Here is a 27,202-nt window from a genome sequence, read left to right on the forward strand (position 1 = left end):
CTTGTGGGCTGCTTCTGCGGGGGGTGTCATCAAACAGCTCCTCTAAGTATAGACACAGGACATGCTGCAGCTGCTCTGGCAGCAAAGCCTCCTCAGAGCTGTCTGAGCGCTAGCCTGATCCAGTGGCTGCTGGCTCCCCTCCAGTTGTATACTAGAAGGTCACCATCCCAGCTGACCAGGCTATCGTGAACCACTGAGGGCACAGTGCGTGGCGCAGTGCCCAGCACCCAGTCAGTATTTGTAAAAGAGGCAGGATGATAGGGAGATCTCAGAGCAGTTCTCATCCCTGGCTTTCCAGTAGTTGCTCTTGAGCCATGTAATCTGCTCCCTGCACTGGTCACTGGTCTATTGAATCCCCAATGCCATCAGCTCATCCACTATTTCTTGGGACACATTGTCATTCCTGGTACTTTTGCTGAAGTTAAACATCTTGCTCACCTCGCACCAGAGATTTACCAGAATCTGACTGGGTCCTGTGACCAGGTAGCAGTGCTCATGGCAGAGGACTTCTTGTTGGTGGCCATAGCTAATGCAGGAGACGGTTCACTCTGTTTGCATCTCAGTGATCAGAATCAAATGGAAGGGTTAAACGCTGAGCAGCTGCACTTGAACCAGGGGGATTGTTTCTGTTTCCTGGAAGTTGGTTGGGTAGACTTGGGATAGAAAGGCTAGAGACACTGTTCCAGTGGTCCCTTGCTGGGTTGTAGGGCCAGCATCCAGAGGGCTTACTGACCCGAGTCAGATTTGTGTGGACAGAAGTAGGTGGGGTTTAGACTCAAGTCTGACTCTACACTGCAATGTAAGCCAGGGCTCCTACATACCCTTATTGTCATGTCTGACTGGAACTAGTGGCTGAAGGATATATTGCAACTAAAGCTGTCCTGCATTTTTCAGCAAATAAACTATTCACAAAGTTACGCTGAGTTCACCAAATTGTTTTGACTGAACCAAAAATGTCAAAACATTTTGGTAATGTCAAAGAAAAACACTGATGCAGACACAGCAGTGAAAGGACAGACGCATGCAGGGAATTAAGCGGCAGGCTGCAACATTATTATTAAACTTTAACCCGGGGGAGGGGCAGTACCCGCACAACATCTGCGCTCTCCCCTACCTGGCATTTAATTGGTTCCACTGCAGGGGTTAGAGGGCTCCTTACCATACAACCCGTAACTTGGGGTGGCTCTCCTTAGCCTACCTGCCGCCCAGGACTCAACACTTTATGAGTCCTAGCACCCTCCCCCATCCCCTTTGAGGGGGACAGAGGGTGCAGCAGGGTGGGGACCTCTGTCCATGAGGGTCACAAGGTCTCACTCTAGCCCATGAGCCCAAGGCCCATCACCAAAATCCCAGGTCTTTGACCTCTGGAAACTGTTCCTTTTATCCTCTTAACTGCACTGGAAACCAGCCACAGGGAGGACCAGTGACTAGCTTGGTTGCTCTTCCCCAAGCCACACATCCTGGTGTCACAACTCCTGCCCAGTCAATTCCCTCACATTCTGTAGCCACGTGTCAACACCTTCACCTGACAAATATACGCTATCCTCCCCGAAAAATTCAGGCCAATTGTAATGGATGTCCCTATGCTGCATACTGAACCCTGTCTCCAGGGGTGTCTTGGTAAAACTTCCTTTCTAGCCTTGTCCACCTGAGCTGGGTCTGTGGCTCCCTGCCAAACCAGCCTTGTGGAGATTTCTGATCATACTAAGCCTCACCTGTAGCCATGATTACCTGATCAAGCTAACATCCCTCTGGATTCTGTCCCCTAAATTGAGTCCTCTCCAGCCTCCAAGATCATTCTCCCCAAGGGAAATAACCAGGACATGAGGTGGGTCTGTGTCATTCATCAGAGATTGCAGAAGTGATATAAGCTGATCCAACTGTATGCCTCTTCTGCAGGCCCATTGGATGCAAACAGCTGTGGCCCTGATGCCCATCTGAGATCCAGCTGCCATCCTGGCAGTGATTAATTTGTGCCAGGGCTGAGCCCTGGCACCTCTGGGTTTGGCAGTTCATAGCCCAGGCACCTCTGGGCTTGCTGCATCAGTTATGAATGAAAAGAAGAAAAAAAAAAAGTGTTTGAGCCCCAGCACCTCTTTCATTACAAAGTAAGCACTACATCCTGGCCACCCTCTTGTGAAGCCTATACACGATAGAGTGCCCACAAATCCAACTCTCACATACGCTGTCGGCACCCTCTGAAACAAACAAGTGTATCGGGTTAGTTATGTTTTAAAGTTCCCTGCCATCTTTTCCTTGCTGCAGATGTAAGTCCTGTAAACACCTTGATTTCCAGCATCCTATTGCCTGCACCTGTCATGGGCCAAAACCCCCATTGCTATCCCAATCCTGAAAAAAATGAGTACCAAATTTTCCTGGATCAAGACCACAGCAGCTCAAGGTTTTGCTCAGCACCACACTGAATTGGTAGTATGTCAGGAAGCTGCCATCACTGTGTGCGAACTGCAGATCTAGCTGCAGGTGCTGGGTTTTTCGTAAGGCTCTCGTGCCTTTAAGGGACACGAGTGCTTGTCTGTTCACTCCTTCAATGTCACGTAAGCCCCCCTTCATTCCTGATCTGTTTTTGCCTGGTCAGACATTTTGACCAAAGCAAAGGGTTCACAAAATGGCCAGAAGTGCGGGTGCCAGTGCTCCACTTGGGAGCTTTTGCCCAGCCATTAATCCACATCCCATGGGATGTGGGAGACCTGGTTTCACTTCCTCTGCCTGCCTGATGCAGAGAAGTGCTTTTAATTTGGGTCTACCATATTGCAGGAAAGGGGCGGAGCCACTGGGCTGTACTAGTATGGGACAGCTCAATCTCTCTTCTTCAAGGTGTTCTGCTTGACTAGTCATTGGAACAGTTATTTGAACTTGGGTCTCCTATCTCCAGGTTAAGGACCCTGTCAGACTCTATAGTCTTTCTGGCTCACTTTCCCTGGTCAAATGACTATTCATTGTCATCATGAATGACTACATATTGCCCCTTTGAATAACTATGGATAGTCACCAGTCCAGGGCAAGAGCGCCTCATAATTAGCTATTCCATATTTTGTGCTTTATTCCGCATAATAGGAAGTTAATTTAAACCAGGCATGCAATCAAATGCTAAACAGGGCTGCAATGGGGTCAGGACTCACCACCGCTGGCGCCTCCTTGTGGTTGCTCTGGGAATTAGCTCATCAGCTGTGGCACGCCCTCTGTGTGTGGTGTCTCATCCATTGTCTGCTCTGCTGATTTGGAAACCGCCTTGCTTTCTGCTCAGTGGTGTCTGCTTCAGACACTGCCCTCTGGCAGCACCCACTACTCCATTCTCACCCCCTTCCAGGGTGGGGAGGGTAATGACAGTCCTTCAGCTTGCACCTGCCACAGTGGCCAACCACAACCCCAAAGTCTAGCCCCTCACCTAAGGGCAAGTTGCAGTCTGTCTCAGTCACACTCCTCTGTGGCCAGGTGCAGTGCAAGTGGGGAAAGGAGGAACACAGGCCCACCCACTACTCTCGGTCCCGACTCAGGGACCCTCTAGCGGTAGCCTCTCTCTCTCTGCCTATCTTCCCTGGACCACTTCCCCTTTGGCCCTGTGCACCTTCTCAACCCTTTTTAGCAGGGGCCACAGCCTGGCAGGTAACTAGGCCAGAGCTCTCCTCTGCTCCCCCCAAGCATGCCCAGCGCTACTCTGTCCAAGGTGCTACCTCCTTACCTCAGGAGCCAGTCCTTCTCCATCACTAGTCAGAGAGAGACTGCCCTCTCTTTTGCTAGGCAGCCTTTATATAGGACCCAGCCCAGCCCTGATTGGCTGCCTCTTCCTGCCGTGATTGGTTCTCCACAGGCCTTTGTTGATTGGCTGCTGGTCTGAGCAGCCTCTCTGGCCTGTTTCAGCCCTTTTTCTCAATGGAGTGGGGCAGCCGCCACACTACAAAGGCACACAGAAGTACTTAAACCCAACACGCGCTCTCTGAGCTGTACCCATTCAGCCCTGGTAGGAGAGCAGTCCAAATGGACCTAGAACTGAGACTCTCATCTCTCCATGAATAAATGGTGGTTCTTGCATTTGAAAATAAGATAGCCCAGACACATCTGGCACTTATGAGCTGACTACTAGCTTGAAAGTTAAAAGGGGCCTCAGTCAAAACAGTGGATAAAATTTTTAAAAGATCCTAGGTCCCAGCTTATAATATGGACCTGACATCACGGAGATATACTTTAAGCAAGATGGCTCATGTGAGATATGATTGGAAAGGTAATGATTTACTGAATGTGATTATCCAATTTGTATGCCTGTATCATTTCTGTGTCTGAAGTAGGAATATTGACCATGCATCTGTATTTCAAATGTATTACTTTGGGTGTCACCCACAACCAGCCCTTCAGGTACAACAATGGAAACGCCAGGCAGTGCTAATGGCCCATTTGCCGAGACAATGGACTGTAAAAGAGCTTAGTTTTCCTGTGGACGCTGGAGATAGCCTACGGGCAATGCAGAGACATGGGTCTGAGTCACCTTGTACTGGCTCCCCTTTTGGAATGCCAGTGGTTTTCCACTGGAAGACAAAGGGCTCCTGCCTTATACAAGAGCTGTAGAAGCAGAGGAGTGACATCATCATGGTTCTTTCCTCTGCCTTCCCACCCAAAGAGACACTGAAAAACACCTGGAAGCAAGAACTGAACTGGGGGAAGAAGAGTTGAGCTTGGCAAGCTGGAAGGGGGTTCAGCTTGTGAGTAACAATAATTGAGGTTTCAAGCTGCAGACTAGTGCATCTGCCTTTCAAGACTTTCTGTAATCTCCCTGAAACAATATCTAGGGTGAGAAATTACTATTAGTTACCAAATTTCTTTAGTGAAACAAGCTTAGTTTGTGTGCTTGGTTTTATTTGCTTAGTAATCTGCTTTGTTCTGTTTACTATCTCTTTAACCACTTTAAATCCACCTTTTGTACTTAATAAACTTATTTCTTGTTTATAATATAACCCAGTTTGTGCAATTCATAATGGGGGGGAGGGGGACAAGAAGTTGTGCATCTCTCTCTTCACATTGTATAGCTCATAAAATTCGCCCTCTTCCTCAGTTATTTCTATACAGAGCAAGACATTATTATTTTGGGTTTGTCACCCAAAAAGGGGTGTGCACATGAGGGCTGGGGGAGTCCTCTCACACAGAGCTGACTTCAGTTATTACATTACTATAATTTATAATAATTTATTATATTATTACAATTTATAATATATCATATTATTATATTCTAATATACTAAGCCCCAGACCTTCTTTAACATGCATGTGAGGTGAGCATTGGCCCCTCATTCTATTTTCCTCCTAGTGAGATTTGCATACAAAGGACTCCAGAGATAAATAGGTCATTAAAAAACTCCAGGTAAGACGTTTAGCAAAAGAAACATTTTATTGAAAAAAAATTACATTTCACGTATACACCATGAAAATAATAATTTGTGTTTAATCTTCATAAGAAGAGGTTAAGACTTTCACAAAAATGTACACTCTGTATTACAGCATTACTCTATTTGATAACAGATTCTGGTGACCTCTGCCCTGTTCATTTACATGGGACAACAGTACAGCGGGACTAAATGTGCTACAAACAAAAGTCCTACACATTGGCCTCTTCCAGATGCTACCACCTTTTGTTAAGAAGAAAAAAAAAATCACCAACTGGGTCAATATTTAAGGTTCATTTTATGTATTTTAAGTAAGGCCAAACTTTAGTTCTCCTTTTCAGAAATCAACAGCCTGGAGAAAACGCCAATGGAAAACAATTCCAAACTCCCTTTTCTCCAGTGATTGAATAAGTGAAAAGCACAGTAAAATGGCATTTAGAAAATAATGTTTCTTCATTTTCCAAAGTGAAAGTGACATAAAAAGGCTACATTTAAAATGGCGCCCACAGCAAATTGTAAAGTCACGATTCAATGGCATTAGAATATCCAGAACTTAAACCCTTCTATCACATCATCTCTCTCCTCTAATGACAAACCATACTACAGTTTCCCAATATACTAATAAGTCAGAAGAAAATATTGTTCAATCAGTATTGAACATTTCTTGTATAAATATCAATTCTGATGGAGCCACTTGGCACTTATGGACAAAGGCTTCAATCTAACGAAGTGCTTAAGCACATGCTTAACTTTAAGCACATGAGTAGTATCACTGAAGTCAATGGAACGACTCACATGCTTAAAGTTAAGCTTATACTTAAGGGCTCTGCTAGACTATGATGTATATACATGTACAAGTGCTCTTTTACAATGGATCATTTATTAATAGGTTCTTCAGACAAAGTCGTATTCGGCTGACAGCTCACAATCACAACTAGTATTATACTGCCTATAAAACTAGGTCTTCTGGAACACCCTTCCTCATAGGGATACTAGTATTATTTTGGTTCAGGAAGTTTTTTTTTTTTTTTAATCTGTAAATAAACAACAATAAAAATACATATTAATGCCCCTTAGACTGGGAGACTTAAAAAAAGTAACCCATTAGATGCTGAAAAGTGCAGAACAATTCAAATCCAGCGTTTTCTACAGTGAACAGCAGGGTTTATTGGGTGCCTTAAATTTTTCTTGTGCAAAAACTATGAGTTCAGATAGCGTGGCAGGTTTGCTGCAAGAACTACAATAATTTGTTCTACAGAAACAGCCTAATTTTTAAACAATTCTTGTCAGACCTGGATAACACTGACAATGTACAAGTACTGTGAAAACAGGCACTGTGAAAGCTACTTCACATTACTTTACCCACATAACTGTAGTTGTAAAAGGCAACCCGTATCCAGTTCTAGTGGATCTTCCAATGATAACGACAATCACTGTACTACAAATTGTGCAACTGTGTAGTGGTTTTGCAGTGGGAGAGAGGTACTCGGTTGAAACAATCAAACTGAATTCACTTGAGAGCACTGAGATTTCAATATTTGTTTGAAGTAGTTAGCGTTTAAATACCAAAGTTCTTCATGAAATAAGTGGGGCCCACCACACCAGCTGGCAATTCAATATCAAGAGTATCAATTCTTTCAAAATGAGATAGCATTTGGGTGTGGAAGAGCAGATGATGCTAATTGTATCTTAGAGTGTTCTATTGGCCTCATACTTACTATTGTAAAAGTTAAGGAATAGAATTTAATACATTACATTACATCTTGCAAATGCATTCTTAACTTTTAATGCATGTGGATAGCCCCATTGACATCAATAGGACCTACTTGTGCATGTTAAAGGTTGAACATGCGCATGACTATTTGCAGGATCAGGGCCTAAAAGTTTTTGTTGCTCTTAGGAAAGCTGGGCAAAATCCTGCCCCTAATTGTGTTATTGATTTCACTTTAGAAATATACAAAAAGAAGTGCAAATGATTGCTGTATGCAAGCACCTTCCATTTATTTCCCCTATGTGAATCTAAGGGCCCATGAAGACTATGTCATCGTTAGAAGTCTCATGTGGCTAGAAAGACAGCAAGTGACCCATGAGGGCCCCAATACAGCAAAGCACATAAGTATGTGCTTTAATATCAAATGCATGATATGCTTAATCAGGCCCTGGGGGCTGTATTTGACAATAAAACCAAACAAACTTGGCACTCCCTGCCTTAAAGGATGTTGTCACTAAGTGAAAAGCATAGCCATGTACCTATACTCCTTGCTAGCTTCCAAGAACTGCTGCATCTCCTCCTGAAGGTCAGTGCAGGTAGAGAAGTATTTTGATTCTGCCTCAGGGGCTCTATTCTTTCCTCAAGACTCATCACACATAAATTGTGCCCACAGATTCCAATGGGAGTCAGGTATGTGCACAGTAAAGCACAGAATAAAGCATACCCTCCTCTGTCCCGTGTCACATGATTAGATGCTCCATCAGGTTTTTTTAGTTCTTTGCTATCTCTACAAAGCCGAGTAGCACTTTGTCAGGCCTGGATACGAAAAAGCTCCCAAGAGAACACAGCTGATAAGTTCTTCCCCAGCTATTGCAAAAAGTGAGGAATTTATAAGTGTTTTTAGGAGACTGGACTCTTTCTTTAGAAAAATAAGAGAAGGGAAAAAAGACATTATTGTTTACTATTGTCAAATAATTTCTCCAACCCGTGTGTATACATGGCTGGGATATGGATACAGCATCCAACATTGGACACTAACCCAGTTTATCTGTGCAGGCAGCCCCTCGCCCTTGCATGGAGGCCCTGTAAAATAAATGTAAAAAAACCCCAAACCAGTTTCTTGATACTTAGAAGTGATTTGCTTTTCTCCTATTCTCCCACCCTGAAAATTAAACATAAAAAAAGTACATCAAGGTAAGAAATAATTGGTCTGATCTTCAAAGGTGCTGGAAACCCACAACTCCAACTGAATGAGATTTATTGGTAACTCAGCTCTTCTTAAAGTCAGGCCACATATTAAAAAAACGTTCATAACACTTCAGATTACAACAACTTGCTGACCAAAAAAAACCCCTTCACTTTTCTCCATCCGTACTGTTTGTCTATTTTTGCACTCCACTCAGCATGGGCAGCTAAACAAAGCCAGTCAGCTTCACATTCAGTTTTAGTTTAGTCATGTTAACTTTGATTCTCTTGACTCATCTCCTCAGCACCTCCGAGACATGCTTAATTCAAAATCCATAAGTTTCTAACTTACCCCAGCTTTTTTTTATCGTTATTGTTAATGCAACTCAAAACTGAAATTTGGGACTACAGATGTTTAAAAAAAATCAATGCACAAATTACAGTGGGTAGGGCAGCGATATTTAGCCCTTTATCTACTGTACTACTGCTCCCCTCCACAATTAAGCATAAAAGCCTTTCTGTAGAAAGAACAAAATGCACGAGAGCCAACCAGAATATACACAAACACTATCAAAGCCGACATTTTCACCAGAAATTAAAACCATTACATAGCACTCTGTTTGTCTGGCATAGAATTCGTTTACTTATTTTATATGCCTCAAGGATGATCTTTAAGAGATCCAAACATACAATAGGGTCATCTATTCAATACGAAACACCACACAAATGTCAAGTACATAGAAAGTTTACTTGTAAATATTTCTCTGTTTAACAATTTAGAACTAAAAAAATATTACTTCAAAGGCATATTTTATTTATTTGTAATCTGTCCAGGGCTGGTGGGGTTGTACTATCCCTACCATGTCGTAGCCACTTTCTGCTCTCCTCCCTCACAATGTTACGCTCCTGGAAGAGGCAGATATGATGTGACTGGGACCTGAAGCCACAGTGCTGTCTATAAAAATATAATTCGTAAGACTTTCTGCTCCCATTCTGAAGGCCTGCACAGCCAGCCCCCAAATTCTGCATTTTCCCGCCACTGCAACTAAAACGTTAACACATATACACAGTACATATGCTACATTCTTCTAGACACAGATTTTTCTAAATAGCAATGCAACAACAAAGGCAATATGTAATTTATACAGGTAATTTCAGTGATAACATATGGCACAGCCTTCAAATATTGTTGGTATTTTCTTCAATGTGCTACCTTATTCTCTACAAATTCATGGTTTTTTGCCTCAAGACCTGCGGCTGGTCCCGGAGGCACCAATTGAGGACTATGCATCCTTATTCAGGAAAGTATTTCAGACACATGCTTAACTGTACACGTATGCTTACGTTCCATTTACTTAAAGACTCACTGAAGTTAAGCATGTAAGTGCTTTCCTGAATCAAGGCCAGAGGGAGCTTGGTAGCTGGAGCAACAAGTGCCAATTCATAGACGCTGTTTTTGGTGTCACTATCGAGGCTTGGGATTGGTTTCCTGGTTAACTGTATGGAAGTTGTGGGGCTGCTATACTGCTTATATGTTCTTCTCTCCTGGATAGTTTCTTTTTGACTCAATTTAAATGATGAGCAACTAGCTTGGGATCTCATTCTGAAGAAAACATATTAAAAACAACAGATTCCCTATGAGATCTGTGTTCAAGGCTCTTCTTTGGTAAAATAAGCACACACGTTTCACATTTCTGATAAGCATCGGGGCATCCTGTTTACCTTAAATCTTCTACTATAAATGTGCATAAACTCATTGATTTACCCAAATATTTAAAAGTAAGAGATTTATAGTTTCAAAGCTTAACAACTATTGCAGACTTGAATGTTTAAGTTGCTGTGCATAGCATAATGTATTTCAGAATGCTATGGAATAGAAACTGTCCTTGAATGAAGGGTCTCATTTGTCAATAGTTAACACCAAGAGGAGAGGAGAAAGGTATTTTCAAAAGCCATTTTTCTTTTGAAAATATTCTACTCTAAATATTTAATTAATTAAATCTGTTCCATTGACTCAAATAGGCATTGAAAGGTACTCCAACAATGAAAAGCTGCAATCTGATTTAAGAGAAATTATTTGTTTAATGTTTAAGCTTTAGTAAAGAAACATTTTGGTTTCCAAGTAGCTGGACTATGTGTTAGTTTTATACCAGCGTATAACTCAACTTTTTAAAGGGGTATAGGGGAGCCATTGTTTCATTTAATTAGGGGGCACCAATTTCATTTGGCTAAGTGACCAAAACAGCCTCTCTGACTGGCACAGGCATTTTGCAGAAGTGACTTCTTTAATAAAGGAACTCCCATGTTTCTCACTAAACTGGATGTCTGCCTTCTTCCACTCACAGAACAGCCGGAATGTGTAAATTATGCCATGTGGATACAGGCCAGGGGACCTGACCTGGCACTGCACTCCCTTCGATTTCACTGCTCAAGAAGCAGACCAAGGAATGAACTGTGGTTCTTGCTCTGGAGCCCCTGATCCCCAATGAGGGCAAAATACTCTCTCACCCTACGCCTTCAGTAACATGTATATGGGAATGGAGATGCAGAATGCCAGAGTCACTTTTCAATTGCAACATGTAGGTCTCTCATAGGCAGTTATGGAGCTAAACATCGTGTATAAATCAGTCTAGCAACCTCAAATCACTAACTCCATCTCCTCTCCATTAGTGAGCTTTAACTCTTAACCTTCCAGCAAGTTTCTGCTGCTATGAAAGTTTATTCAAAGAAATGCGCAGAAGATAAGCCTAGTATTGCCCCTCCCGCTCCCAATCCTGTGGTTTTATATTGGGATAATTTAGGTGTCCAAATGTGGGCTTTCCCCTTATCCACACAATCTTTATATCAGCTACTAATAAAATCTTAATCAAATCCACATACTCAGGAACACTACCGAACTGTTCTTGTTTTGTTTAATTCTGAAATGGTCAACATATTCAAAACTAAGAGCTAACAATTTTTATGCACAATATATTAATGTAGACATTTTTATTACAATCTTTCTTGCCACATGTTGTAAAATAAAATAGACTATCACAATCACTGTAACAGTATCAGACAACGAATGAACATCGACCAATCCAGGTAGGTATGGGATACTCTTAACAAGGGTTTTAGCTAGAAACCTTGGTCCGCCAATTCTTTTGTATAGTATGTTGGTTATAGAGTTTTTGCATTTTAAATATAAATCAGCAAATGAACATCTCCATTACCAATTTTAATGCAGATTTTTTTAAAAAAAGTGTACGTACGCCAAGCATGAATAAACTTCCACAACACTTTTTTTTTTAAACTGCAAAGTGTTGTGATGTGTATATCTTCCAAGGAAGTCAGCAGAAATTTTACGCACAAAAAGGTTGGGTTCTGGCCCAGACGAGACGAGATAATTCATTTTAAAGAGAGTTTTGGTCCATTCTGCACAAGGGCTCCACAAATAAGTGAAACTATAATAATCAAAATGGCTGCCCACAAAGAAGTTCATCACAGAACATGGGGTCAAACACAAATGAATTAGCTCAAGTAACACCAACCTTCCATTTTGTTGACCGATGAAAATCACTGAACAGAATGATTGAAACTGCTGCTCTCTGCCAAATTGCTTGTAGCTCTGCAGTCATTAGAGACATTCATTTTAGTTTGACAGCTTTTCTTTGTAGGAGGATCTGCCAGTGGATAAGACTTGACCTCTGTGATAGACTCATTTCCTTTAAAGAGATAATGAGCAACTGTGCTAAAGGCCAGAGTGAATACTGAAACGTTTCCTAGCTGCTCTGGAAGTACATGGAATTTCTGTATCAGTAGGAACCTTCATGGATGTTATATCCAAGAGAAGAGAAGAGAAGGAGGAATAAAAGAATGATTGGATGGGATTGTTTTGAGTTTGTGCAGTGTGGCGCACAGAGTTTGTTCTAAAAACACTAGGAAAAAGTGCTACATAACATTTCACTGCAAGTTACATGCATTGCTTTAACGTTTAAAAATACCTTTGTTCATATGTTGTGACCAGAATGTACATTGTTACAAGGTAACTACAATGTGCACTTACAGTCAGTTTCTCCATGCTTCTTCAATTATTAGACACTGAGCCTGATTCTGCAGCTGATGCATGGCCTGATCTAATTAAAGTCACAGAAATAATATAATTGACTTCAATGGGAGTTCATTCAGATATCATACGAGCATCTCCCACTGCCTTCAACAGAAGATGGTAGAATGCAGTGGCTGCAAATTGTGGCCAGTTCATAACTGAACTTCTCCAAGTTCAGTTCTGCATTTTCATGTCTTTATTTTCCCTCTGCTTTTTTGTGGGTATTGTGTCAATTCATCACAGATACTAAAACTAGAAGGGCATTAATGCAGGAGATGGGGGAAGAGGCGGGTCTCCCTTCCTCTGAAGCATCAGGCACAGGCCATTCCTGAGGTCTGAATATCTGATTTAGACCACAGGTCCAAGCTGCTATGGCAAGTCATAGGCGCCTCTTATTAGCTTGCCTCTGTTCTGCTTCATAGGAAAATTCATTTTGGCTAAGTTTTACAGATAAAAATTCTGTACTGAATTATTGTCATTTAATTTATTAACCACTTTCATGGAATCTATTATTCCATTTTCCATATTAACCCCTCCCTTTTCCTAGAAGCACAAACCAATGTATTTGCTCCTACGTACCAAAAGAGACTCCTTTTGTAGCATCTTATTGCAAGCTTGCCATCACTATGCTCTCTTGATGGCAAGAAGCTTGGATCTGTATGGTTACTGCTGCTTTTCAAAAAAGAAGAGGATTATGAACCTCTCTCTTTGACCCCCTGACATGAAGAACAGGAATTTCTCACTAAGCTATGGAAAAGTTGAAAATTCTGGATGGGTTAGTGCTAGAAGTTTAACACTGCGAGGATATTTAAAGAATCATTGCGTGAAGAGATGGAGCAATAGTCTGTTGATCAGAGCTTCCCAAGTCTATGGGAAGCACTGCAAATGTCAACATGAAATGTTATGAGTTTAAAAAAGTGAAACAAAAAAGGCTTATGCTTATAGTTATCTCTGGGGTGGGATACATGGCCACTAAGTGATTAGCACTTGGCAGTGGTAAAAATGTATTTGTGTTGAAAAATAAGTAGAAAGCCCTTGGAGTTGTATTACTGAAATATCATTTTTGTTTAAAAGCTACTATCTCTAATTTGAAAGTTGATTATGTTTCCCATGCAGCTTCCACAGCAAACATTGTATGTTAAAGAGGGCAGTTTTTAAAGTAATAAAGATCAGTTTTTAAACATATGGGAATTAGCAATTATCTAGAAGGAAAACAGCTTTAAACTGTTTAAAAATACAGTGCTGAGGACTTTGCTAACACTATGAATGTTGGACATCAGCCATAAGCTCATGCGCCAAAGGAGATTGCTATGCTTTATTCATATTACCAGAATTATTATTGCTAGGAAGTTATTTCATGGTGGAGGTTATTGTAAATTGTGGCAGTACAGTCAAGTTTACTAAGTAATTTCCAGATTCTTTTTTGTGTTTCCTATGTCAGCAGAGCAAATTTTTAAATTTTAATTGCTGAGTGCATTGGCGATGATAAAGGATTAGCCACTTAGAGCAAAAGCTGAGAGTTCTTCTCTTAAACTTATTGCAAAATGCATTAGTGTCTTATGGGTTATTTGCTTCAGAGATGCTGAAAGAGAGAGATTTAAGAAGTCTATTAGTTGGAAAACTTCCACTCTATTAAAAAGACAAAAATTAAATCTGTTTGGCCTAAAATTAGTGATACCTGGGTAAATTCTCTCCCTGGGTTCTGCAAGTCGAAACAAAATAGGGGCTCCAATGGCAGAAAGTCCACTCGGATAGTGGATGAACAAAGACTGCAGTGGCACAATCTACCTACAACCCGGGCACTGCTGAGGGACCTAGACCTAGCCAGTTGACCCAGCTTAGTAACTGGGCAGGGCTGGCCAGGAAGAAGTTTCTGGGAAGGCACCCAGGAAACACACAGATCAAGTGCTTTTTCTGGCAGCTTCAGACCGTGGATGGAACTGAAACTGCCCTCCTTTTAGCATCTCCCTCGGTGCACAACTGCTTCCTGCTACTGCAAGAGGGTGCAATTTGTATCTCTGTGTGCCAGGATGAACAAATCAAGTTCACAGGCTGTTTTCAGGTTTGGGCACATAGAACACACTAAGACTCATTCTCAGAGGTGCAGAGAACTTGCAGTGCCTGTTGAAGTCAAGAGGAGTTGCAGGTGGTCAACATCTCTCAGGAATATCCCCAGTGCCTAATCAGCACCCAGAGTACAGAAATTGTCAAGAAACCCATTCTGAGAACACTTCAGGGAACAGGATTCTGATACAAAAAGGGTTAACCAATAAAAATTCCCCAGCTGCCTCCATGGAAGGGAGGGGGGAAAAAAAATAGATCAGGAGGAACTTTATACTGAAGTGCTTTGGTACTATGGAGGATAATAAGCAGTAGTATAGCTCCTTAGATACACTCTAACATCTTGCAACACACATTAAAAAAAAAATCGCTATTTGTTTTGGAGAGGAAGCATAAAATAATTCAGTAAAATTCAGATCATGAAACTGTCTAAAGAGTGGCATTATAAACAAACGAATCTCTCTACTTATGTCTGCAGGCAAGGTAGGCAACTGTTCACTATTTAGTGCTTTACTGATGAACCTGTTGTACAGTGCTCATTTTTATTAAGCAGGTACATCCTCTAAGGTTTCTAAATAGAACCATCCATAAAGGGTAAAATGCCCTCAACAAATAATGAATGTTGTCAGTATCCCAATGGCTTGCTATCCGTTGGAATACTAAGAGGGTTACTTTTACAAAAGGTAGCCATTTTATCTCCCTTTCTTAAAGAGGCTTTGTCTTGAAGTCTTAATAAAAAAGGGAATTAAATCTGGTTCCAGAGGTAGAATTATAAATTTCTATTTGGTGCTACTGGCTGGCTAATTAGACTAGTAACATTGGTCTTTTCTGGAGTGGAATATGGGGACAAAGTGATGTGGATACTTGTAGTCACAGGAAATAAAGGGATTAGCACCTATAGAAATTGGAATCACATATTCATTCATAGGCCAGAAACAGGAAAAGTTATTAACATGAAATGATACTTCAAGACCTCTGCAGAGCACCTAATGCTCAATATCTCCAAACTGCTCCCTATATGCAGCCTGAAGTTGTGTGCAGTTTCAACCCTACTGAATTTCATGGCAGTTGAGATAGTGAATACCACAATAAGCTCCCAAATGCCTTCAGTTAAGGGAGTAGGTAGTTAGTGAAATTGGCACTAGATGCTTTGCTACAGTATATATGCCAGTCAGTCAGTCATTCCACTAGCAAATTCATACCCAAAGTCTTTGGAGAGGCAGGAACCCGTGTATTCTCTTGCATATGGTACACAGACTGAGTGAATGTGACAGCCATTTTGATACCTGTGAGTAAGTTTTAGTACTCACTTTTTTTTTTTTTTTCTTAAACCAAGCAAGGCCAGCACATATGTTTGATTGTGGATATCTGCCTACACAGGGCACTATTTCATGGAAGTCAGATTTCTGTCACAGATCTAAGGCAAACATTACAATTTACAGGAAAGAAAAAGAGGACATCAATACATTGTGCGTTATTGGGAGACATACAGCCTTTATAACTCAGTAGCTTTTATTATTATCTCCGGGTTTTCTATGTCCTTTTTGCTTTGGACCATTCTCAGTTCCAGCTGGGCTGGGCTAGGTTTGTTTCCTTTTCCAGCGTGTGCTAAAAGAAGATATTGAAGTGTCAATAATAAACAAACACCCAAGGAAAAAAAAAAAGAATGAATATGTTTCTGTCCTGTCCCCATCATTACTTTTTTCCCCTCTTCTCATCCACTGTGCTACCACTGCCCATTGCCTCCACCAGAGGGTATACAGCACATTGTTTTCCCTATCCGCCAGCTCAGGTACTTCTGCAGCTCCACCATTATTTAGAGACTGCTCCTGAGCAGTTCTGAGGGCCCTCAACTCCTCTTTGGATCTTACTGGGACTCGAGGGAGTTTAGCAACTTGTATTCTAGGTGACAGGGACCAGGCTGCATGGCAGTACAGTCAAACTAGATTACTTATGTGCTTCCAGCTGGTGTTTTTAATTCCCCTTCCCAAGAGAAGACAGTTTGAAGAATAATTTATTCAGCTATCACAAGACAGAAATTCACCACTCATTAATAGTTGAGGAATCCATCCCAGGCCTAACATACACAGAAAAGGGTAACTGAGGCAGCTGGTGCATCCAAAATCGGAAAAAGGTGAGGCTCCCTTGTCCATTACATTCAGCATTTTCCTCAAATTCTCTCACTCTTATTCTAATAGTAATGCAGTCCCACCACAAATGCAGCACCTGTCGACTCACCAGCGCATTTTTACCACTGTCATCTAGAACAGAGTTAGAGGACACAGCAGTGAACACGCTGGTGCTAGAATTCCCTAAATTCTGTTTTGTGGGTGTAGTCTAATAATAGGCCACATTTAGTGCTGAAAACAACTTTCCAGAATGTTTGTTCTAATGAGGATGTGAACAGAGTAAATTCAGGAACAGGGTGTAAAATGATTACCCTTTGCACACTTGATGGTCCTTTGCAGAACATGCTGCATAGCAGATACCGTCTTTTCACATGCCACCTGAAATTAAATATACATATATGTTTAGGCTTACCAACATTCCAATCGCCCAAGTTAGTCGCAGTGCTTTTGACCAGAATGTTCAGAGGCCAACTTGATTGACCCGAAGGGTAACAAGAGTCAATGAGTTGTTTTTTCTCCACTCTATAAGGCACATACAAGTTGGCAGCTGAATTTAATGCATAGTGTAAAAAGCTGTAGAATCTTGCAATAACTAGGAGCAAAAGGATCCAAATTAAGGACACAGTCTCCAAAATTAATAAGTAAGAAAGAATCAGCGTGCAAAACACTTATTCTGATAACAAGCGCCACTACTGTAAAAATCAGTTATGAACCAAGGACAAAAAACAAATATTTTTAATGTATAGAGTATCTCTGATTTGGTAGAATCCCCAAATACTTTTACAGACTGTTCAGAGAAAGACCTCATCAGCCATCACTGAAATGCAATCACCAAAAATGAGTGGATTTTTTGTGGGGAGGGAACTATATCTATAGGGGACATTTTTAAGTTTGTATAATGTTAAGTGTCCCAGAGCTGAAATTTGGTCAGGGGAATAGCTCACACTCTTGCAAGAAGTAAAAACAAAAGGAGGACTTGTGGTACCTTAGAGACTAAATGTTATTCTGTATTCCGGATATTGTCTCTCCAGCATTCTGTAACTATATTCTGAGGACTAACAATAATAAAATGAAAGAAGTCATTTATTAAAGCAGTTTCCTGCCAGAAACCACCTCTCTCACACACCTTAAGATTATTTGGATGTTTGTGTGTCCAGGCCAAGAGCATCGCAGCAAACAAGTCTCCAGTTCCAACGAAATCAGCATCCACTTTAGGAGACTCCATTCGAATTCTCTGGGTCACCTTAGTGCCATCTGCTCTAGCTGGAAGGCAGACATACAGTTAAGAAATAGAACCTCTCCCTGCAATTAATACAATACTTACTAAAATTTAAAAGGCAGTTACTGTAGTGCTTGACACTTTAAGTCAGTAGTTCCTTAGGCAGATCTTTAAAAATTTGCAACTATATACAAGCTCTTTCAAACTATTTTTCTCCAAACTTTGCCCATTTGGGAGCCACATCTGCAGTGTGAAGAGATTTGGAAGAGATAGCTAACACCATCATCTTCCATAAAGGAGTCCAAGCCACAGCATGCACAGGTCCCAGCATGTATTTCTCCATCTTGACCTATTGGCAGCTGGTTCAGTAAGTATGGTGAATCTGGAAGCTGCTCACACCAAGATAAGCATCATGTGCTGGAACACTTAGTATCTCTAGGTTGCACCTCGGTTTTAAATGCAAGGGCAGCCATAGGCCACAATGGAGAACACAGTCTGTACCTGACCCATGATTACAACAATAACGAAAAAACAGCTTATGGTCCATTTAGTACACTAGAATTTTTAGGTGGTGCCAAGGAACACCAATTGGTTCTAGATCAGGTTTGTATTTCTTAATTAGTAATCCAACTGTTTTTTTTGGCAGCCCAGCATGTAATCTCTACACTTACATCTCACTGGTAAAGAAGAAAGTGGGATTATTCGCCATCCTGCTCAACAGCACTCCTTTAATATGAGAGCATTCAACACCAATTTACCAAGCGTACACACAGTGCTTGGTGCTATCAGAAGGTGGGGGAGACGTGGAGAGAAAAAAGGCTTAGGAAAGAAACAAATTGTTCCTGTCCAAGTTGTTTACAATCTATTTTGTCAAGAAGACAGTGCAATTTTTCTTCTTCACTGACAAGCATCTTAAGTTTCCATCTTCCCACCCCACCATCACTGCAGGTGTCCGAATCCATATGATTGAGCTGTTCCCATGTACTCCAGGCGGTTTTCATGGAGTGATTTATTTTTACAGCAACAGAAACAAATGGAGTGAGCTGTTCGATAAAACAAGACCATGACTTACTTTTCCTTTGGCTCCCTAGCGCAATTAGGAAGTCACTTCCTAGAGAACCCTGTAGGTCTGAGCTTGTGATCACCACTGTCTCTGGTCCCATAGCATGAAGCATATCCATTACCTTCCCATGCACAAAACAACAAGAACTGGTCATTATGTGTTACTGATAAATGGTAGCAGTCACTGAGCACAGCTCCATTAATAATGCTGAAGAACAGTTTTAACTTCATTGCAACCCTCATAAAGATTAAATAATTTCCCCTCAAACAACTAATTTAAAATATTAGCATTAGATTTAGAGATCTACAACATTAAAGCACTTATTACAATATATTAAGTGTCTCTGTGTTATTTTCAGATCCTCTTCCTATACAGTCCAATACCATGAGTTCAACTGTACAGGCCTCCAAAGAGGAGAGTGAAACCATAAGTAATAAGAAATGTCTAATGATGTGGGGTGTGGGGCTCCCCTCACACAAAAAGTTCCGTGATTTAAGATCTTATTAGACGGGGGAGAGTGAATCCACATATACGTGTGTGAGCGCTAGTGTCTTGTAATAGTTAATAGGATTCTGATAACTTCTCCAGCAACTGAGGTATTAACACTGAACTATAAGGATAGAATGGCTTATATAGCCAGCATCCTAAGAGAAAGTGAATAATAATAAATAATAATAATAAATTTAATAAGCCTCAAATAAAGGGAATTTATCTGAGCTTATCATGTAAATGTTTCTCAATCTCCTTCTCCTTTTGGAACCTAGGTACTGTATGTTTCAAAGGCATGTGTGTATCTGCAGAGGACGTGTACATGTCTAACATTATAGGTATATTCCCCCCTCTACCATTTCTCACAAGAAGTCAAATCCCTATTTGTGACTCTACAATTGGCTGGTGTGGAAGTGATTTTGATTTTTACACAAAGAAAGGATGACTTCAGTACTGGATTTAGCATAAAAAGCAGATACAAAAATAAATTCCCCTAGAAGAAATCCTCTCAGCCTAGCTATGACTCATGAACAGCTGAATAATAAGGGCTTACTTCTCCTATTATTATTCTGTATCGCCTTCCTTTCTTGTCTGAGTTATTCAAAGTTATTTCTCAACTGTCAAACTTCCTAACACACACAGAGTTGGTCAAAATCAGTAACTCCACCCACTGTTGCCAGTGCAATGAATCTATGAGGTAATGGCAAGTCCATTTTCATTCCATATTAAATGTTTCACCAAGGTTTCTAATATTCTTGTACTATCTCAATCAAAACTTAAAAAATTGTGAAAAAACCTGAAAAGCCTCTCAAACAGAGACTTGGCTGTAGCCTATGAATAGATGCCCCTGCTCAGGAACCAGTCAATGGCATTACTGATGTTACCAGACCAGTACATACTGTGATCTCTCACTGTGCTCAACAATTCAGACACCATGGAATAGTAATTCTGAGAACTGGTTTATAAATGGTCTTTTAAAAGAGGAAAAGCAAGTGGATGGTATCTGTGGCAGAGCCGTTTCTAATAGAAACCCTCTTCATAATTTTCCATGAGGCATCCGTTGTGCAATGCTTTCATTCAAGGTTATAACATGGTTCACTCCATGGTTTTCTAACAATCGTTAGTACACCGTTGCTAGCTGCATGGGTGTCCCGTTTCCACCCTACTTGGGCAACTCTTTATCTGATTGATGTAGCAGAGTAATAGAACAAAGATTTTTCTGTCTTTGAAGAATAAACGACCTGGCTTAGGGCCAGATCTTCACAACAAAGGAAGTCTCAACTATGCAGACCCAGCACAGTTAAACATTCAGGTTGGTGTTCTAGAGCAGAAGAGAGAATTCTGTTCCTAAGCCATCGCCCAGCCTCCAAATACAAGTGAATACAAGACTGTAGCATGGCCATGCCAAGGCAGGCTTATCTAAGACTCTAGCATGATTTATTCACCTCTACAATAACACCAGACCATGTATAATTGTGTTAGGGGATTATACAGTGCTGCAATTGATCTTGCTATTAGAGCTAGCTAGATAACATTAATTCCATTTTGGAAAAAGTTTCAAGATTTCAAAAAAAAACAAAAAAACAAAAACAAAAACAACCTGTTTTCATTCTGCCTTTGAGCCTTGGGGGAAAGACATAAGACTCCCGCTCCGTTTTCCAGAATAGCAAATTGCCATGTGGTTAAGGCACTCACTTAGCATGTGGGAGACCCAGGTTCAAGTCCCTACTCTACCTGATTTGAAACAGGGTGCCCTAACCACAAGGTATTTGGGGGTCACTCTCTTCCCTCCCCACCGACCTGAGAAACCTTTCCAACTCAATTTTCATGAAAATACACTTTTCACAAAAATGTTTCTTTTGATTAATTGGCATTTTCTAATGAAAAAACAAAACATTTGTCAAAAAATTCCCAACCAGCTCTACTTGCTCTGCACTTGAGGTAAAACCCTGGCCCTGCTCTTGACTTTATTCCCATTGACTTGAGTGGGGCCAGGATTCCAGCCTTGGCCTTTGCTGTGCAGATGAGATCATGTCGAACAGACCCTGTATGCTGCAGGCAGCTGAGGAAAAACATGGCCAGAAGGAAAAGAAAATCCTACAAGAAACTAGTCTTCAAATGGGTAAGGTACATTTATTACCACATTGTCTCCTCCCTGGAGGAGACAAGATTTTTATCAGTAAATAAGGGTTAACATCCAGCAATCACACTGCTTGGTAGAGAATTCATTTGTAAAACAGTTACTCAGTAGCATATTATCACCATTCTTGTGTGGGACTGGAACGTACAAACTGAAAGCTAATGGCTTGTAAGCATGACTAGCAGCATAACCACTCCACTCTACTTAGGCTCTTGATTCCATTGATGAGAATAGCAAAGACACTGTTATAATTAGTGGTGAGTCACATGAGGGGTATTCCCTGGATAGGGCACACCGGGGGATGCAAAACAGGAATAAAAATGGCTGAGATTTTTTGAGCTGCTTTCCACTGGGGAAAAAAAGAAAACAATCAGCAAGCGACATTCAGATGGCTTTGCAGGAGGAAAAACTGCAAAGATCATGGCTGCTGTAGGTTCACTACTATCCTGGGTGTTAGCATGACCATTGGAATACAATTTTCAGATAAAACATTAAAAACAGGTGAAAAATCAAATCAGGAGAAATAATTCCAGAGTCCTTTACTGAAGGAGTCAATTGTATTCACCAAAAGGAAGTGTGTGTTAGAACATAGAACTGAGCCCCTCAAGTCAACATTACATCAAATCCCTAGTTTTACACTTTACGTTCCAACCCTGCAGACTTCAGCATATGTTCAGCTTGCGTAAGAACGAGAGGATTTAACCCTACAAGGACAAATCCTTACTGTAGAACAGGATGTTTGTGAAACCTGCAGCTTCTGGCATTGTCAGATCATGATGCTAGTTTTCACAGGACAAGGTTCAGGCTCCTCTGTGCCTACTATTTGGAAGTGCCTGAAGACCATAGTTGCAGCCTGGCTGCTAGTCCTCTGCACTTCTGGGGTGAGCACCACAAGTCCCATCCTGCTGACCAGCTCTCTGGATAGTAAGACACCCAGCCCCTCTAAAAGCTAAAGTTAAGAACCTTCCAGCTGCAGCTACCTACAGCAGAATAGGACCCTGAGCCCAACCCTTCCTGCACACACTTTCCTCAGTGCTGTTTCCTGCTGCACCGCAGAGCTTGCTGGTAACTTTTTCCTCTCTAGCAAGCCCTGTGGCAGAGTGAAAGCTGGCTGTGCTAGCCCTGCAGTGTTGCTATCACAGTAGTCTCATCCTGGCAGCAGGGGGAGCAGCTAGCACACCACAACAGTCATCTGAATGAAGAGTATGGTTTTCATCCTAATTAGTGCATTTCTCCATGACTGGCAGTGTGATCATTTATAATATATGGGGGCTCCTTCACCCCCCACCCCATCCTTACATCTCAGTGGCATTAAGTCCACAGTGCTCTATTTAATATCATTGTTTTGGTTTTATTTAAGTCTTTTAAAAAGACTTTCCTTCAACAGTCCAACACTAACCATAAGAAGTTTTCTGTGCATGAAGTGTGACCTGAATCACTACAGCTTTGCAGAGACATTACAGAGAAGGTGACACGGGAGGCAATATGCAAGCATTAAGGACACAAATTATAAACTGCAAAATTGCAGGCAAACCTCTGGACACACACACCTACGTACCTCTAAAGCTTCTTTTTCTGTGTGAATCTTTCTGCCAGTGAGCAACCTAGCAGTCAAGAAAGAAGATTAAAAAGCATATATACTATGGACAATCACTGTTTGCTTTGCTCACCAGGATTATCTCTCTGAATATATGTTATCTTGTTTACAAGAGGGCCTGAGCAAACCATTGGCTATATTAAATAGCATGTGGTACAAGACTGTCTTTTAGTGTCTTTGAATACAACAGATAGAAATTTCTTATCTTATTGGCAACTGACTAAAATTTAAAAAGCTCTGTACATGAAATCAATGGGTGGTCTAAGTTATGTTGCAGTGAATTGTCTGCATCACAAACATTTCCATCCCCCATGATGAACCAAAGACATGGGACTCCCTCAGTAAAAGAGGAAAGACCATGATGCATCATGGGAGATTTAAACTGATCAGGGAACCCAGCCTAGGGGGGAGAAGGGAATCATGAGGTATTGCTATGGTATTTCCAAAGCCAACTATTTCAGTTTTCAGCCAGACTATTTGTGGGGAAAACAAAACAAAAATAAAAAACTGAAAAAAAGAATTATTTTTTTGCACTGGGAAGGTGGCGGGGGACAAATATTTTCCAGCAAGCTCCAGAAATGACCTTTGGACACAGTCTATTAAAAGTAACTATAAAATTGAGATGTTTAAGAAAATGGGATATTTTTGGGAGTTATTTAAAAAGGTGAAATTCAAATAATATTTTTTTAAACAAGCAATCTTCAAGATTTACTAAGGAGCTCCATTTAAAAACAATTAAAGAAAAAAAAAACCACCAGTAACAAAACCCATAAACACAAACAAAAGCCAATTTACTGAATATAATGGGAGGAACGGAGTTCATTTGTTCCTCTTTTAGCCCCAGATTTACCAAGCGTACTTACTCAGCCTCAAACTGATTAGGAGTTATTATATCTGCAATGGGTACAACTTTGTCCCTGTAGACTGGGAGAAGATCCTTTGGCACATACTGAAAAACAATAGGAAAATGATAATGAACTCTACCACTGTAACTACCACAGTAATTACTGGCAATTTTCCTTCATTGAAATTTGATTTCCATACATTAACATACATTCTGTAACCTAGTGGACTACTCAGTTTCCAACCTGCAGGAGTACTTAGAGCAATAAATGGAGTCATAACTCCTGGCTTCTCTTCCTAGCTTTGCAACTGACTTGTTTTGTGACTTTGGAAGAGTCCTTTAACCTCTCCGTGTCTCACTTTCTCACCTCTGTTAAATGAGGAATTGTTCTCCAGCTGGCATGGTTGTTGTAAGAATAACTTCATTAATGTGGGCTGGGAGGGGACACCAAAGATTCCTGGCTCAAAACTACTTCCCCCGCCCCCACAAAAAAAAGTTACAACTGTTACATTTTATTTTGTACAGTGACTATTTATCGTTGAGACGTGTTGTGCACATATACCTTCCACCGTAGCTGTTTGTGCACCCACTACGCTTGGCACTGAGACTTTTAGTCAGCGGTCCTGTTGGGGTAGTGCTCATGCCAGCTCATGTGTCCTTGTGCCGCCAACCAAGGGTATAAAGGGTGAGGGAACTCCAGCCTCCCTTCAGTTCCTTCTCACTGGTAGCTTGGCAACGTTAGCCTCCGAAGGAGCAAGGAAGAAGGGTGAGTCATGGGATATGTATGTGCATATCTCCAATAGTTACTGGACAGAGACGTAACCTTTTTTCCCTCCGAGTGGCTGTGCGCTTCAGGTGATTCCCAAGCACTGCTCCTTCAGGTGGTGGGAGTTTGGCGTCTACTTGAATAATGGACTGTAGAACGGAAGCTATTCAGACGGCATAGTGCTTAGCAAACGTGTCGGCAGATGACCACATTGCTGTTCCACAGAAGTCCACAATTGGGATATTGGGAGGAAAGCCCGCCAGCCCCTCAGGTTAAGCGGTCAAACAGCATCAGTGCCACGGTCAGCACTGGAATTACTGACGGTATGAGGTCGGCATCAGTCAATGGAGCGGGTGTTGAGTGTGTCAGTTCAGACAGTACTACGGAGCGGCCCGTGAGGGCACTCACTCTTCACTTGGTGCCAGACAGCTAGTGCAAACCTGTACCAGATGAAATGCTGCAGCTGGAGTTCCTGTGTGAGCTCAAGGAGCCCTTCTTCCATCTTGATGCAGTCTTTACTTTCAGAAGGCTGGGAGTTATAGCAGCCTTGTAGTATGGCCTGGGAAAGGAGAATGACTTTTCTCTCTGGGGGTCTACAGGTCCCCCCCCGTGAGAACTGGATGAAGATGGAAGAGCCAAAGCTGTCTGGAGGAGGAATACTCAGCTTTCTCAGTCCCAGAGGGGCCTGGCTCATAGGCTGGGAGCATGTTTATCCTTGAGGTACTTTGTACCTAAACAGACTAGTGTGTTCTCCTAGTCAAGGAGTTGCAGATGCTGCACTTGTCTGATATGCTGTTCATCATGTTGAATGAAGCAGCAAGTATGTCCATCGTTTACATTCATAACAGCTTCCCATGAAGGGCAGTATTTAAAACCTGGGGACATGTAAAGCTAGTACCAGAGTACAACCCCAGGAGCAAGACAAACAGAAGTTATCCCTGCAGGGAGAAAATCAAAGGAAACGCTAAAACTACATATTTATACAAAGCCTAAACAAGTGGTCACCAACCGGTCAATCGCGATCGACTGGTCAATCCTGGAGACTTTCCCAGTCGATCGTGATCTGCAGTGGTGCAGCGGGGCTCCTGTTAAGGCAGACTCCCTGCCTGACCTGGCCCCACACTGCTCCCAGAAGTGGCCAGTACACCCCTGCAGCCCCAGGGAGGGGGGGCAAGGGTCTCCGCACACTGCTCCTGCCTGCGTGCACCACCCTTGCAACTCCCATTGGCTAGGAATGGCGAACTGTGGCCAATGGGAGCTGAGGGGGTGGTGCCCACAGAGAGGGACAGCGTGCAGAGCCATGTGTCCCCCCCGAGGGGAAAGTTCTGGCTAATGGCTGTTGGGAAATCTATGTGAAATGAGTCACCCCAGACTAGTTGCTAGTGGGCAGGTGTTCAAATCACAACTGGCAGTTTTGCTGGCATTGTCAACGGAGAGGCCTTCGCAATGATAGATGGCTAATGCACTTTGAGTGGCATGGAGGAAATTTTTCCCTGACAGTCCGTATGCTAGTTGTTCTGTGGGTTGATAGGGGACCACCGTTCCCAAGGCTATCCATCTAGCACACTTCAGAAACACTAAGTTCATTGAAATAAAGTAAGAGCTCTATAAATGCGACACTGGAATTCAGACTCAAGTTTGAACAAGGTAGCTTTGTTCTGGTATAAGCAGCTTGTCAATCTAAATATGGTTCAAGCAGACAATTACCAACCATAGAGCCTTCTCCATTCCATTTGTCACCCATCACTGGATCACACACTGCAACAGAAAATAAAACCAACCTTAGAAACAGAGGACCCCTGCGTAGTCCCTGTGAGGAGATATACTTTTACCCAATAGTAGGAGACATGGTACAATACTGTCATTTTATAAACTTGTGTCATTTGACCCACTCTTGCAGTACATCGGAGCAGGAGTTTGTGATCCACGAAGGGAAAGGGTGGGAGGAGGATGTCAAAAACAGGTATCAGAGGGTTGTGACCACTCTGCCCTCTCCATATTGTTAAATTTTGGGGGCCGGATGTCCTGGTTAGAGGTGGAGGAGGGAGTGTTGTGAGATGGAAAATGCTGAGAACCCCTGCCTCAGTTCAGAGCAATAAAAATTAGTGAAATCTGGGAAGAAAAGGGGAGGAGCTTATATTTATAGATTGTGTCACACAAAAGCCTTATTTTATTTTAATTAAGAAGGAAAACTCTTCTTCCAGAGCAGATTTTGTAGACACATACCAATCATGATAAAATTAGGATTAAGACAGACATTTATGGTGCAGTCTCAGGATCATCAATCACATTAATAGCCTATTCAGAGTGACCTTAAATTTCAAAATAAGAGTGGCAATAGTCCAGCAACTGGTGATGTGTTCTGGAACAGCAATGCTGTCCACAGTATTAAGAGAGTCACTGTCAAGATACAAATCATGGGACAAATCCCAAGGTTCTTATTCAATGTTCAGTCAGTCCTTGCTCAGGCAAATTTCTATTGGTGACAAAGGGAACATCTCAGAGAAACAACCTCGGCA

General features: G+C 41.7%; 1 protein-coding gene across 1 annotated transcript in view; it reads right to left on the reverse strand.

Annotated features, from left to right (window-relative positions):
* Window positions 1-5,371: 5,371 nt before the first annotated feature.
* The window catches only part of PDXK (pyridoxal kinase), a 99,646-nt gene continuing 77,815 nt past the window's right edge, over window positions 5,372-27,202 (reverse strand). The window contains exons 5-11 of the mRNA XM_084616657.1: window positions 26,395-26,441; window positions 23,937-24,022; window positions 23,035-23,080; window positions 18,857-18,968; window positions 17,692-17,828; window positions 16,877-16,943; window positions 5,372-16,044 (exon numbers count right to left, since the gene is read on the reverse strand). Of these exons, the coding sequence (XP_084472783.1) occupies window positions 15,932-16,044; window positions 16,877-16,943; window positions 17,692-17,828; window positions 18,857-18,968; window positions 23,035-23,080; window positions 23,937-24,022; window positions 26,395-26,441 (608 nt within the window). The 3' untranslated portion in view covers window positions 5,372-15,931. The remainder of the gene's footprint in view (window positions 16,045-16,876; window positions 16,944-17,691; window positions 17,829-18,856; window positions 18,969-23,034; window positions 23,081-23,936; window positions 24,023-26,394; window positions 26,442-27,202) is intronic.

This window comes from Lepidochelys olivacea (assembly GCF_965140295.1).
Source record: "Lepidochelys olivacea isolate rLepOli2 genome assembly, chromosome: 1".
NCBI lineage: Eukaryota > Metazoa > Chordata > Testudines > Cheloniidae > Lepidochelys > Lepidochelys olivacea.